The sequence below is a fragment of the Pimephales promelas genome, chromosome 15 (assembly GCF_988280905.1).
Source record: "Pimephales promelas chromosome 15, fPimPro1.hap1.1, whole genome shotgun sequence".
NCBI lineage: Eukaryota > Metazoa > Chordata > Actinopteri > Cypriniformes > Leuciscidae > Pimephales > Pimephales promelas.
In genome coordinates, this window is record NC_142783.1 from 7,986,263 (window position 1) to 8,002,281 (window position 16,019).

A 16,019-nucleotide genomic window follows, 5' to 3' on the forward strand; every position below is an offset into this window, starting at 1 on the left:
CTGCAGAGCTCATAGGCAGAATTGTGTCTAGGCACAGATCTGTAGAACGATCATTGTTTTGTTTTGTTTTGTTTTTTTTTTGTTTTTTTGTTTTTTACCACATTTAAGGTTCCCAGTGCACAGTGGCCTTCACAATTCTTGAATGAAAGAAGTTTGAAACAACCAGGACACTTCCTAGAGCTGGTTGCCCTGCCAAATCTTAGGAAGATAAGTTACTGAGAACAATATGGTCATATGTGGAGATGGGATAAACTTTCAGAAGGGCAACCATCATTGCAACACTTCACCAATCTGAAGAAAAACGGAACATAGCAAAATACAGAAATATCTTTAAAGTGATGGTTCACCCAAATTTCATCATTTACTCACCCTCATATTGTTCCAAAACTCTAAGATGATGTTAGGAGAAATGTCTGGGGTTTTTTTGTCCATACAATTGTCAATGGACTCCAATGTTGTTTGGTTCCCAACGTTCTTCAAAATGTTATTTTTTTGTGTTCCACAGAAAATCCCTAAATCCAGATGTGCAGAGCTTGTCACATACCCACAAAAGACTTGAGGCTTTAATCGCTGTCAAAGGTGCTTCCACTTAGTAGACTTAGGAGTGTTATTTATATATGTGTGTTTTTTTTTAATACATTTGCAAAGTTATAAGAAATTAGTTTTTTTGCTTTGTCTTCTTGGCGTATGGAGTAGGCCTATACATTGATGTGAATACAAAATATTTAAAGCATTTTAGCAGAAGTTTGCTGTATAACAAAATATGTAGGAAAAAAATCAAATGGTTCCAATACTTTCTGAATGCTCTGCGCATGTATGTACATTTCACTCAAATATCGTTCACACAGCTTGAATTGTATGTATCCTGTCCTTTTTCCCAGTAGGAGAAGACATGGGAGAGGTGGTCAGGACCAGATAGGACAGCAGAAGTCAAGGCAGACTCTGCGCTCACAGAGGTCTGAGCGGAGGCTGAACATGGTCTGATGGACCGCCTCTTTTTGCTGACCTTCTTCTTCTGTTCAGTCTTGTGGGTTTTGTTCTGGGAGTTGCGCTGGAAGAAAGGCAAGGAAAGTCAGATTGAAGAATGGCTCCAGGGACACAGCCTATCCGAATACAAGTGTTTGTTTGAAGGTTAGTTAAATGCTTTAAAAACAAAACCTTTTTGTTCTTGAGAGCATGTGGGCGATTATATATTATTTCCTGGTCATATTTCAAGTCAAGTCAAATTTATTACACTATACACATTGTTTCAAAGCAGCATTACAGAAATGCATATTGTTATTATGTCTATGATGCCTTAGTGCTTTACCACATTTTAGGACTGGTCGATGATGATGTATAACGATAACATTAAGTGATCCTCCAGATTAAGATCAAGCCATATTATGTTTTTAGTGTTTTCTAGCACATATGTCAGTAACACAGTGACTTGTGCACGTCTAAACTTTTTATTTATTTATTTACTTTTACAATTAAGAGATTTAAAGGGATAGTTCAACCAAAAATGAAAATTAGCCCATGTTTTACTCACACTCAAGTCATCCTTGGTGTATATCACGTTCTTGTTTCAGACGAATACAATCTGAATAATATCTCACAAATTATATCGGGATACATTTGAAGTGGGTCAGACATGATTTTGACCACTTAATTAAGTTTTACATTGTAGAAAGCCTTTCTTTAAAGTGAACTTTGTTTTGGATAAATGGTATCTTAATTTTAATCAATGTTTAATCAACCAATTTCCTGGATTTAATAGATAAGAAGCAAATATAGCAGACAATATAATCAGGAGACTGAGGTGTCGATGCAATTTCATTGCAAGTGAACTGGGGCTTTTCTCATAAATGAACCGAATCTATAGGCCATTATTGCCTCACAGATAGGGTTGGGTATCGGTTGGGTTTTATCCGATACCAGTACCTACTCTGTATTTTTTAAACGGTTCCGGTGCCTAAACGGTTCTTGAAACGGTACTTAAGAAAACGAAACCGCACACACTTTGTCAAAAAAATAATACCCCTTTATTTACAGGGCCAAACTGGACACAATATTAACTTACAATATAAATACAAGTAACATATGGTAAATAAACCAATATAAAATAAAAGTTCATATTTACATAATATCAAATAAAACAATATTATATTAAACAATGTAATTATACTGGAGATTAATAGAGATTACTACCAGGGTAATATATCGACATGGCTACAGGTTTCCATGTTTTGTCTGCTTTAACTAGACAAAATATGGAAACCTGTAGTTAATATTGGGGTTATTTAGTGTTTAGCAATATTATTGATCTGTGTTGTACTACTTTCATGTTATCACTGTGAAGCTGCTTTGATACAATCTGTATTGTGAAAAGCGCTATATAAATAAATGTGACTTGACTTAACTAGTCATGTAGGCTAAGTTATCTTGTCATTTACTAGTTAAGCTCTTAGCCAGTTTGATATTTCGTTCCCACTGCGTCTTATACACAGCTTTAAGTATATGAAAGAGAACGTTTGTGTTCTCTGAATAGGGAACGAGATGCTGCGTTCGCTGCTAAATATCTCGCGCTGCCGACAAGCTTCGTTTTTCGGCAGAGAACTCTGAGGAGCAGATGATGCGGGCGCTAATATAATATGACGACGTGAGCGTCAACGCGGCGCGAATGGTGATTCTTCTATATCCATAGACAAACGTTATTCTGACGCGTAATTTTACATGTGAAATGCAGCCAAACATTTCACGTGTAAATTTCACGTGTGTTCAATCTCCTCACTATCAGCAGACGTTCGGGGAGTCTCCCGCATAACGGCTCCCGGATGATCGCAAATTAGTTCAAATCTCCCGGAATCTAGAGCGAGCGAGCAAGAGCGTGCGTGCAAGACAGATCAGACAGTCCTTCAATAAACCTTATAGTGCGCACCCGTCGGAGAGGGAGAGGGAGACAGCGAGAGACTGCGTGTGTGCGCCTCATGCCACAGACTCAGGTATCGAAATCAGGCACCGAAATGATCATTCTAATTCGGTCTCGTTACTACCGTTTACGTCAGAACCGGTTCCCTATTGGTACCGAGTCTCAGTACCCAACCCTACTCACAGACCTTAAAAATATATAGAAAGCTTAAAATGTGTACTTTTAAACAAAACAATTCAAATCGAAAAGAAATGGGCCACTCTCTGCTTATGTAGGCTAATTCGTAGGAAGCGTGCATTTCTCTCTGTAGGCGCTAGGGGTGGAACGCTACACAGAAGTCACAGTTCTCTTCATACCTCGGTTCAGACATGAGTTCGGTATGAGTTCGGTACAATGGAGGGAAACTGTAGCGATGCTACAGTGTCAAATAATATTTAATCACATTAAATGACACAAAAAAATAAATCTACTCAACTTGATAATATTTATTAAAATTCGTACAAACAAAAACCTAAGTATAGTAACGAAAAACGTGGGGTTTGGTGATTGGGAGGAAAAGAAAAGAGGAAGTAGAGAAACGGAAGGAGGAAGGCCGGTCGGGAAGTTGGGATTAGCGTCTGAGAAATTTGAAGGAAATCGAGGCCGTTGTTTCAGCGTGTTGTGAAGATTCCCTGTTGGATTTTTGTTCATGTGGATGATCCGAATTCTTGCACTGCAAAGACGGGAAGGGACGCATAGACGGGGATAACTGCGCGAGCTGAAACCTGAAGTCACCCGAAAGAAACCAAAGCCAAAGAGGATTCTGACAGTGAAGTTGAAGACCTGTGAGTGTTGTTCTTTCACTTCGACGACCTGAGACACCTATCCTTGAGGTAAAGAAACATTTGCTTTCCCGTGCCTTCCCTGTGAGGCTACTGGTCTCAATAAAACTTACAATTACCAAACGGCCACACTTTCATCAGAAGAACAATTACTAACACTCCTTACCGCCTTCCATTAACGGCGTTTGAACAAATTTCGTTTCCATTAGATATTTACTATATTTTGAACTGTTTTGGGATTACTTTTGTTGTAGTTTTTTGACTCATTGTGAACTTTCTAAGTCTGAGCGCAACCGCGCCGATAAATCAGAGTAACAAACTGATTCATTATTTGTTTGATTTTTGTTGTTGCTTTTTGAGAACTTACTGCTGGACATAATGGACTTAATGATTTAGACTATTGTGATGGATTTTCTGTGTTTTCCGTGATCGGAAAATACATTTTTTTGTCAGTTTATTTAAACTGTCTGGCGCCCAATATGAACATTTAAAAGTTTAATAAAACCACGTAACACACCGTTACAGAGTGGCGCCCAACGTGGGGCCGAACATGGACAATAGATGAACTTCTCCGAACTTTAAATTTAAAGGGACAATGAGACTGGACTATGGACAATGAACATCCTGGTGTGTTTACCAGGTGTGCTACTTCTGCTCTTACCTCTCTTCCTAAAATTGATCACATTAAATTAGTCTTTCCTACATATGGGAGGCTAGGGGATGATCCTGACTCCCTATTGTACTTATCAAAGTGTCAAGATTTCCTTGCTTTGCACCCACTATCTGATTTTGATCTACTTGCTACTTTTCGCACTGTTCTTCATGGCACCGCTCGAGATTGGTGGGAAACGACACGTTCCAAAGTAACGTCTTGGGCGGAGTTCAAAACTTCCTTTTTATCTGCTTTCTTAGCTGAAGACTATGAAGACAAACTTGCGGAACGGGTCAGAACTAAAAAACAGGGTGAACATGAATCTGTCAGAGACTTTGCATATACTTACCGAGCTCTCTGTTCCAGATGGAATCCAGATCTCACTGAAAAGGACGTTGTTAAGCTCATATTGAAACACATAAAACCACATCTTGCCAGTCAACTTCGTGGAAGGGTGGAGGATGTGGATGAACTTGTGGGGCTGGGTCATCAGATTGAAAAGGACCACGAACTACAAATGATGTTTGAGCGTAACATTCATGCCAGGAGATCGGGTCCCATACAAAAAGGGTCACAGCCTTCTAACCTGCCTCAAGAAGATAAAGCCCCATTGTGTTGACATTGTAGAGGTATACATTCTCCTGGCTCATGCCCTCAGTGTAATTCTTCTACTCAAATGAGCAGTCAGTATAACAGACAAAAATCTGCTAGATCCAAATCCAGTGGATACCCTGGTAACTCTGCTGCATCAGCTGTGACATCATCCCAGCAGTCTTTTAAGGTTGACACTTTCCAGGCTAAGGAGTCTTTGCCCACTGTGAAACAACCTTCCCCTTTGAACCCAAAAGGCATTCCACAACAGCTGGTCGTGCCCATACATATTAAGAATTGGTATGGAAAGGCTATCCTGGACACAGGAGCTAGCAATACCTTGATGCATGAGAATCTCTGGACTGAATTGAATAGCTCAAAAGAAAATCTTAAGCCTTGGTGCCGTGGTCCCTTGTATCTTGCCAATGGAGAAGCGGAGTCACCCCTAGGTTGGACAGTTTTAGACATTGAAATTCAGGGGAATGTGATAAACTCACCAGTGGCTGTACTTCCTTCTAAGGCCCTAGCCTATGGAATTGTGTTGGGACTTGATTTCATCTACCATAGCCAACAACAAATAAATGTTGCTGACCAGGTGTATGGATTCAAACACATGCCTTCAATCACATATCCATTCCAACCTGGCAGTGCCTCAATATCTGGGTGGAGAACATGGGAAGTAAGGAACCACAAGGGTACCGGAAAACAGAAACATCAACTTGGCTTTATAAGTTCTATACCTCCTCCAGGGTTTCAGTTGAAGGTGGATCATCTTGATGTTCAAGACTATATAAATCAGGCTGCGTTTTCTGCTAATCTACAAGCATCCGAAAAACCACACCTGTACAACATACTACAAACAAGTTCCAGAGAGTGCACGCATGAAGTTGGTAGAACCAAGCATCCGAAAAACCGCACCTGTACAATATACTACAAACAAATTCCAGAGTGTGCACGCATGAAGTTGGTAGAACCAATGTTTTACAGCATCACATCTACACAACTGCCCAAATTCCTATAAAACAAAAACCATACCGTATGTTTTCGGTAAAACAGACCATAGTGAAAGAACAGCTTGAAGAGATGTTGTCTGCAGGTATCATCGAGCCCTCACATTCTGGGTGGTCATCCCCGGTGGTGCTGGTACCTAAAAAAGATGGTGGACAAAGATTCTGTGTGGATTACAGAAAACTCAATTCACTCACGGAAAATTGTGCTTATCCTCTTCCGTCCATCACTGAGATTCTAGAATCCCTCTCTGATTCAACCATTTTTTCCACTATTAATTTAAATAGTGGATACTGGCAAGTGGAGATAGCCCCTGAAAGTAAGTTCATGGCTGCCTTCATAACTCCAAAGGGCCTCTACCGTTTTAATGTGATGCCTTTTGAACTTAAAAATGCACCAGCCACATTCCAGAGATTAATGGAGTTGGTTCTGGGAGACTTACACGGTCAGTGTTGCTTGGTGTACTTAGATGATATAATCATTTATTCTTCCTCTGTGGCACAGCATTTTTTGGATCTTCAGATGGTGTTTGACAAACTCCAGCAAGCAGGACTAACCATCAACCTGAAGAAAAGCAGGTTCTGTCTGGAAGAGATAAAATTTTTGGGGCACATTGTCTTTTGCTTTTGCTTGGCTTTTGGCAGATCCAGAGAAGGTACGCTCCATTCGGCAGTATCCTGTACCTAAGAACCTGAAGGAAGTTCAAAGATTTTTAGGAATGTCTGGATGGTACCACAGGTTTGTTCCTGGTTTCTCTAAAATTGCTGAACCCTTGAATAACTTGAAAAGAAAAGGACAACCTTTTATCTGGTCTCTTGAGTGTCAGAATGCATTTGAGGAATTAAAATCACATCTGACTTCTTCCCCAGTTTTAGGACACCCCAAACCAGATCTTCCATTCACTGTACTGTATATACAGACGCAAGTGAAACTGGTCTCGGAGCAGTACTGGCACAGAAAACAGGAGCAGACTCTGAGCAAGTTATATAATATGCCAGCAGGACATTGACCAAGGCTGAAGTAAACTACTCTGCAACCGAAAAGGAGTGCCTTGCGGCGGTATGGGCCTTAGAAAATGGCAGTACTATCTTGAACCAAAGGTATTCACAGTAGTCACCGACCATTCTGCCTTGCAGTGGGTTCTGACTTCTAGTAAATCCACTAGCCGTCTTCTGAGGTGGGCTTTAAGATTGCAGAAATGTGATTTTATTGTAGAGTTCAGGAGAGGCAAGCTCAATGTTGTTCCAGATGCTGTCTCTCGAATAGCTTTGGTGGTTGAGTGCAATTTGTTCTCTACAAAAGAAAAAGCTGAGGATCTCCCTTTTTCTGCTGATATGGTGAGGGCAGAACAACACCAAGACCCTGAGATTGAAAAGGTATTCCGTGCTTTAGCAGAAGGGGATTCCGTCATGACCAGTAGCCAGAACTTTACAAGCTTATCACGAGAACCCCCTATGTGGACATTTGGGTATCTTCAAGACCTTCAAAAGGATTCATGATGTTGCATTCTGGCCTAAGATGTGGTCCGAAGTAAAAGACTTTGTAAAATGCTGTGAGAAATGCCAAGTCCTGAAAAGTGACAACAAAAAACCTCCAGGGAAAATACAACAGACTTGTTGTGAAGTTACTGGGAGTAGACGTTATGGGCCCGTTCCCACGCAGTTCACAACAACATGAATATAAAATGGTTGTTGTAGACTACTATACACGGTGGGTTGAGATTTTCCCCATGAGAACCGTAACTGCTTCCTCCATTACCCGTATCCTCAGAACAGAAGTTCTCACAAGATGGGGAGTTCCAGAGTATATTCTGTCCGATCGAGGTTCCCAGTTTGTTTCGTCCATTTTTCAGGAATTGTGTGCACAATGGAAAGTCATGCCAAAACTTACTACAGCCTACCATCCCCAAACTAACATGACTGAGCGTGTTAATCGTACCTTGAAGTGTATGATTGCATCAAATGTTGAGGATAATCATAAAAAGTGGGATACATACCTTCCTGAGTTCAGATTTGCGTTGAACACTGCTGTACAGGAAACTACGGGACTGACACCGGCCGAATTTCAAGTAGGCAGAAAGCTCCAGAGTGCTATGGACCGAATTCTTCAGTCAGCAATCCCTGTTCTACCCGAGACTCCACTTTACGAAACTGTAGATCGACTTCATCAACTTCAAAAAAAAAAGGCAGAGGCTAGTTCAAAAAAATCCCATCTCAGACAATTAAGAAACTATAATAAAAACAGAAGAGAAGTGACTTACCAGTTTCAAGACTGAAACTGAGAAGAGAAGTGACTTACCAGATTCCTAAGTGTGGGTAAGGAATTTCCCCAAGTCAAGTGCCCCCCACATCAATTCACTGCTAAGTTGGGTAAGAAATGGAGAGGTCCTTACCGGATTGTCCATCGGCTGGGCCCAATAAATTATCAAGTTGTCTTGGAAAGCAGTGGCGAAGATGTAAAGAATGTACATGTTCAGGGGCGGTTTGGGAATCGGGAATACCGGGAACAATCCCGAACGGCCGGTCCATTTCGGGCCGAACCGGCCGGTGGTCAATGATATATATATATTTTTTTTTTTGGATGATACGTTTTATGATAAACGACCGGCACGGCGGCCGCTCAGCTGCAGCGGAACTGTGTGTGTGTGTTTCAGACTAGGCCAAACCAATACCTTCAATCTTGAGGGGGGATACGAGCGGCCCCTCCTAACTTGGACTGATCCTCGTTTTTCCTGACATCCGATTGGCTCAAACTTAAGGCGCCGAAAAAAGGAGTTTGGAGTTTTGTATGAATGCAAGTTGCAACAGAGACGAACATTTAAAAATGCTGAAAAGAAGGAAAGAAGAGAAAGAAATGTGTGGGGCCGAAAAAATAAGAATGAAAAAGAAAAAAAATGTTGGCACGAGAGGCAGCTAATAAATGCGCCAAATTAACAGACCTTTTCCGGGAAAAGGGTGCTGTGGCAGGAGGTAACGTTACAGATGAGGACGGAGGACCCAGCAGCAGGACAGGTGCACAATTAGTGATGCGTTTATACACTGAAATTATTTATATTTGCATTTAAATATAGGCATATTATATAAGGGATAATGTAGAGCGAGGCGGTTTTATTTGCTATAAAAACGATTGTATTAGTTTCGTGCCACGAATGCGGTCTGTTATTGCTTGACAACAGGCCGCGCGTTGCCATGGACACGCAGGATTCTAACCGTATAGACAGAACTATTTTCTTTAGCGGAAGAAATACAATAGTTTTTAAAACAGTAAACTCATTTTTAAATCAATATTGTGTGTCAAATTATTGATTTATTTGGTAGATAGCCATGAAATAAAAATGTGCTGTTATCATGTTATAGCCATGTGTCCCTTACATTTTAGACATATATATAAACAGCAGTTTGCAGTGTGTCATCACACAGACAACATCATTCTATAAGCAAGTAATCTCTGTATGTACATTAGCTGTATGTATAATTGTACATACATATATTCGCTGTATGTATAATTGTGCCAAATTATTGATTTATTAGCCATGTAATAAAAATGTGCTGTTATCATGTTATAGCCATGTAACCCTCACATGTTTAGAGATATATTATATATTATAAAGAGCAGTTTGCAGTGTGTCATCACACACAGACAACATCCTTCTATAAGCAAGTAATCTCTGTATGTATATTAGCTGTTAAGGTCAGTGATGGAGAGGGACAGGTTGAGGATGACCCTGCAGTCATGTTGATGATGAGGGAGAGAAGGAGGAGGAGCAGGAGGAAGGAGAGCAGCAAGAGAAAGAAGAGCAGGAGGAGAAGAATGGAACCAGTATAAAAACAGTGACAGGTACAGGGGCAGTGTGCAGGGCTGGGTAGGCAATCATATTAGGAAAATAAATCAATCAGATATTTACATAAAGGTTAAAATGCCAATAATTCCACATACTAGATAATAACCTGACTGACGCACAGATTGAATTAGAAAATGTTTTATTCTTAGTCATATTTATAACTGAAGTTCTTCTCATGCATATGTAGCTGCACATCAGTAAGCAGAGGCAGGGTCCATCATAGGGGAAGCTAAGCTAGTTTTTGAGTATATGAGTATTTGTAACTATTTTATCACTCCAACTGACTGTGCACATGATATGCTGGTAGTTAGCAGTATACTGTGACTTATGTGTTCGAGATTAGATTTTGCTGACCTGGTTGTGTTCAGTGCAGTGGTGACTTGCTTATACAATCTGAGGAGGCAGGTGTCATCCTAAAGTTTCTTGAAGGTTTTCAGCATAATCTGATTCTCTTTATACCATAAAAACACTATTAGAATTAAAATAACTGCAAAAAATCCTTCTGCTCGTGCACCAAGGGTACTCGCGTAGAAGGCCTCTCCATTTTAAAGTCCCGGGCTGAATTTCAGTCCCAGTACGGCCCTGTACATGTTTGTAACCTGAAACCTTGTTATCCTACGGCTGAAGAGGTGGAAAGACGGGAAAATCAAAAACTTCTGGAAATCTTCCGGGACTTTTCAGATGAGGAAGAATTCTTAGGATTCTAAGAGTAGAACAACCAATGGTTGACTTTCAAATGGGGGGAGGATGTAGCGATGCTACAGTGTCAAATAATATTTAATTACATTAAATGACACAAAAAAATAAATCTACACAACTTGATAATATTTATTAAAATTCGTACAAACAAAAACCTAAGTATAGTAACGAAAATCGTGGGGTTTGGTGATTGGGAGGAAAAGAAAAGAGGAAGTAGAGAAACGGAAGGAGGAAGGCCGGTCGGGAAGCTGGGATTAGCATCTGAGAAAGTTGAAGGAAATCAAGGCCGTTGTTTCAGCGTGTTGTGAAGGGTGATCCGAATTCTTGCACTGCAAAGACGGGAAGGGACGCGCATGTACGGAATAGATGGGGATAACTGCGCGAGCTGAAACCTGAACGTCACCCGAAAGAAACCAAAGCCAAAGAGGATTCTGACAGTGAAGTTGAAGACCTGTGAGTGTTGTTCTTTCACTTCGACGACCTGAGACGCCTATCCTAGAGGTAAAGAAACTTTCCCGTGCCTTCCCGGTGAGGCTACTGGTCTCAATAAAACTTACAATTACCAAACGCCCACACTTTCATCAGAAGAACAATTACTAACACTCCTTACCGCCTTCCATTAACTGTGTTTGAACAAATTTCGTTTCCATTAGATATTTACTATATTTTGAACTGTTTTGGGATTACTTTTGTTGTAGTTTTTTGACTCATTGTGAACTTTGTCTGAGGTCTGAGCGCAACCGCGCCGGTAAATCAGAGTAACGAACTGATTCATTATTTGTTTGTTTTTTGTTGTTGCTTTTTGAGAACTTACTGCTGGACACTGTATGATTTAAATATTTTTTTTGTGTTGTTGGTGAAAATTATACGAATGGACTTAATAATTTAGACTCTTGTGATGGATTTTCTGTGTTTTCCGTGATCGGAAAATACATTTTTTTTATCAGTTTATTTAAACTGTCTGGCGCCCAATATGAACATTTAAAAGTTTAATAAAACCACGTAACACACCGTTACAAAACGCAAAACAAAAATACAGGCTAGACCATCCAAGTGTCATACAGTCTCTCCCCTGAGCTAGCTGTGCCAGCCTGAAGTGTGTAAAGTAAGATGTTAACAGAAAACAATAAGTAGGCCTACCCCACATAATCTCCAGATTCCATCTGTAACTTGTAAACAAATAAGACAATCAGCTATAAAACTGAAAATACAGCTTCTCCTATTTAAGAAAGTGCAAATTACATAGAATAATAACAAAAAAAGCAGCACTAGACTCTAAGAAAAAAAAAAATCTAAGCACTATTTCCCAGAATCCAATGCATAGAGGAGTGGACTGAGCGTGTGACCTTTTACAGTCTATGGTTTTAACCAGAAATCACTTTACAGCTTTCTTATTTCTACTTTTAAAATTTATTTCATGCTAGTTTTAGTTTTTCTACCTTTTTTTTTTATTAATCATTCCTTGAATAAAACATATTAAAATATTGAGACAATATTATATTTATATAGATGAATGTTAAAATTAAATGAACTGATATTAATAAGGTAAATTATTTTTTTAATTAAAATAAATTATTTTGGCATTAACTAAATGTAATGTGTTTTACTAACAGCCAGGTGTTTTAATAATTTGTAGCAATATTGTTAATTCGTTAAACTGTCAGGAAGATATTCGATAGTCAGTCGATTCTATAAAATTATAGTCGATAGTAAAATTAACTAATCGAATATTTGAAAATCGTGACTCATCGCTATACCTGGCGACAAAGCAGGGAAGGAGTTGCAATTAAAGCCTGAATAGCCACATGTCAAAAAAAGGTTATTATCCCAATAGAATTAAGTGCAAGAGCAATATGTCATATGCTTGCCAGTAAAATAGTGGACCTTTTTGTCCACTTTGTAGCTATGTGTAACTTGTTTTGTTTTGTTAATGCTAACTGCATGAATTTTGGCACAGCTGTGTATTTTTATTGGAATTTTACTATTTCAACCCCATTTCCTTTGAAAAAATCTTTTTTGCTCTAGATACACAAAATACTCCCTCTCAGCGCCTTTTGGACAAAAATGTCCCCATTGAAACCCATTAAAATTGCATTTTTTAATCCCAGGTTCATTTAACTATAAAAATATGAAACTTTGTTAAGAGGCTTTCATTCTGTTGGCATTCAATTTTTACTATTTTTTATCAGATGGTGCCATTTTTTTTTTAGGTTTGGCCTATAAGTGGAGTTTTGCTGGCACCCAATGGGGAAAATCTTTTTTTGCACCCAAACAAACTCTTACCGAAAGCTAATTTTTTGAGATATCATCCTCAAATTTGGAACACAACCAATTTAGATGTATGGCTTTGATTTTCTTGTTGTTTTAGAGTTCAACCTGATTTATAAAATATATATTTTATAAATTTTATAAATAATTATTAATATTAATTAAATATTATTTATTTTATATTTATAACATTTATAAAATTTAAGGTAAGCAGCCTTGTAGCAGAATTTTGGACATACTGCAGCCTATTTAGGATTTTTTCCGGAATGCCGAAAAATAGAGCATTGCAGTAGTCAAGCCTTGATGCATCACACTTGATGCGTCTATTTCTCGGGCTCGATGACGCAGCCCTAAAACAGGGCTCGATGACGCTCTGGAGCCCCTGAGCTCGTGGACACACCCCTACTATTCGCATTCGCCGCTCAATCGCAAGTTACTGTCAGTACTATTAGTTACTACAGCTTACAGTTTGCTAGCTAGCTATGCCTTCGACACATGTACAAAACAGATCGGTGTCTTTATTTAAATTTCCTAAAAACGATCACATCAAGAAGAGGTCGATTAATTTTTTTGAAGAGCCAACCTTGATGGACAGCTGAGGATCACCGCCAACACCAGCCTAGTGATCATTTTACATGGGATCGTTTTATAAACTTTCCTCAGAGACAACTGGGATTCACTGATAATCCGCTGTTACTGGTTACTACTATTTATATTTAAACAATATGAATGTAAGCCAGAGGAGAACTGGCCCCTGACTGAGCCTGGGTTCTCCCAAGGTTTTTTCTCCATCCAATCTGATGGAGTTTTGGTTCCTTGCCACTGTCGCCTTGCTTTTGGCTTGCTTTGAGCTTGCTCAGTTGGGATTATTTAGTGTTTAGCAATGTTGTTGATCCTGTGTTGTGCTACTTTCATGTTATCAGTGTGAAGCTGCTTTGATACAATCTGTATTGTGAAAAGCGCTATATAAATAAATGTGACTTGACTTGACTTGACTGGTGAACGGGGCCGAAACGACTATCTCCCGCCTCAGCGTTCATCCTCCCGTCCCGAAAGCAGTATCCTAATATCACCGTCGACAGCTTTCCCGCTAGTGGGCATGGTTTCAGCGCAGCCAGCGGACACGCCCCCAGCGTTTGAGAGCAGAGAAAACTGCTCATTTTTCCAAGATTTTGATAGTTTATTTTATGTACTTGCCGGCTTTTTTATCATTCAAATTTGGCTGGGTGGCTAATAACACATTTTTCTGTGGTGTAACAAACTCAGAAGAACACATACTTAATTTTGACTTTACAGGGACTTTAAAGGAACTATGAAAAGGTTCCTCCAGTGCGAAAGCCCCTTGGCATCCGTGGTGAGCTAATGGCCGCTTGGCACAAATGCCCTAGCACAGACAGAACATGCAGTGCAAAAAAATTTCCTGATCGTATAACCTAGCAAAGGTATGCTGAAAAGACAAACCTGTGGCAAATCAAATATCCTGAATAGACATACCTCTTGTCCAAAGGTGCATTCCATTCGACCGTAAGTGGACTGTGAAGTGGACTTCACAGGGTGTTTCGCCATGTTAAGTCAACCAGCTGTCATTGTGCACCGCGCGTCACCGGTCGGAACTAACCGTAGAGCAGAGCCGTTGGAAGAGATTTTAAATTTAAAATTCTAACGGCTCTGAGTTTACGTATGCATTGAGTATTCATAAATATTGTTATAATTATACAAACTAGAGTATTTATGAACGGTTGGGGTGATGAATGTATCTATAGGCCTATTATATGATTTTAAATTAGAAGGAAAAGTAAATAAAAAGTTATATCATAATCTGCGTGACCCTGTTGTTGCCTTTCTTTGACGTTGCAGGGCATTCCAAATGAGTGATTGTTGTCAGCAAAGTCCACTTCAACTGATGTACCGTGTTCAGGGAGTAGGGAGTCAAAAAGTTGTGAATGGTACCAAAAAGCTGAACTGTACCGTACCACTTTTTGGGTACCCTTCCGTTGGGATACCTAGCACAGTGAAAGGGTACTAAAAGGTGGAGCTAGACTCACTGCAGAATGGTGATTGGTTGGACAGAGTATTGTTACAACCCTACATGGGGGAGTCCCCCACCCCACCCCCGCTGTTAAACAAGTTACTCAGCAACTTTTACTCATGTTTTAGATTAACTACTTTTTACTTGAGTAGATTTTTAGGCTGGTATTTTTACTTTTACTTAAGTAAAAAATTATCAAAGTAATAGTAGCCTACTTTAGGTTGAATAACATTCTTCCAGTTTCACCTCTATATTACAACAGTAAGTTACTCTAAAATAGTTCTGAATTATTAACTACAAATGGCATCTTCAACAGTCTAGTTAGATTTATGTAATAATTAGGCTACCCCTCCTTTTCTCTAGAAAATATTGGTCTATATATTACTAATTGCTAAATCCTATATCAACCTCAACCACTTGAACAATACAAGGAGGAGAAACAAGAAACTGCACTTTTAATTCTTTCAAATTAACAATATACAATTGCATGAATTATTCTTGAATTGATCAAAGTGTGTAGAGGGGGAAGGTTACATAAAAAATATACCTTTTAAAAATGTATGTTAAATCCACTATTGTTTTATTTTGAATTGGTCTATAGTTTATGCAGTAGCCTATTTAATGTTATTGCATCATATTTTATTTTCTTAAATTACAGAAGAATTGAGAGTAATCCCTTTAATTAAATTACAATATTTAGATTACTTGGTAATTAATCACACCCAACACCTCTTTTTGTCTGGCGCTGTTGCCATGGTGACTCATAATATCTGCGCTCCATTGATAATGGCTTTTTATAGTTGTGGTGCACGCACTTAACTCAGAGGAAAACAGGAAATGCTTCTGGACCAGTGTTGTTTACATCTCGCAAAATGGTCTCAAGAATGTAGTGAACAGCAATCGTCCTAGCTCCTAGTACTGAGCCTTGTAGTACACCATACTGAACTTGTGATCAATAAGACTCATTTACTGCTACAAACTGATAATGGTCAGATATGATTTAAACCTTGCTAATGCAATTCCACCTATGCCAACATCATTTTCGAGTCTATTTAAAAGAATGTTGTGGTCAATAGCATCAAAAACAGCACTAAGATCGAGTAACACTTATTGAGAAATACAACCACGATCGGATAATAATTGCAAATCAATTGTAACTCTAAGGAGAGCTGTCTCAGTACTGTGGTATGGTCTAAATC

At 39.2% G+C, this 16,019-nt stretch overlaps 1 protein-coding gene across 11 annotated transcripts in view; it reads left to right on the forward strand.

The window, feature by feature from the left end:
• The window catches only part of arel1 (apoptosis resistant E3 ubiquitin protein ligase 1), a 129,530-nt gene that overhangs the window by 775 nt on the left and 112,736 nt on the right, over positions 1-16,019 (forward strand). For 5 of the 11 annotated variants that reach the window (XM_089120077.1, XM_089120076.1, XM_089120083.1 and 2 more), the window contains exons 2-3: positions 506-579; positions 882-1,131. In XM_089120077.1, the coding sequence (XP_088976203.1) occupies positions 984-1,131 (148 nt within the window). In that variant the 5' untranslated portion in view covers positions 506-579; positions 882-983. Of the gene's footprint in view, positions 1-505; positions 580-881; positions 1,132-10,903; positions 10,977-11,000; positions 11,025-16,019 lie in introns of those variants that run through there. The other 6 variants (XM_089120080.1, XM_089120079.1, XM_089120082.1 and 3 more) reach the window with 4 other exon arrangements.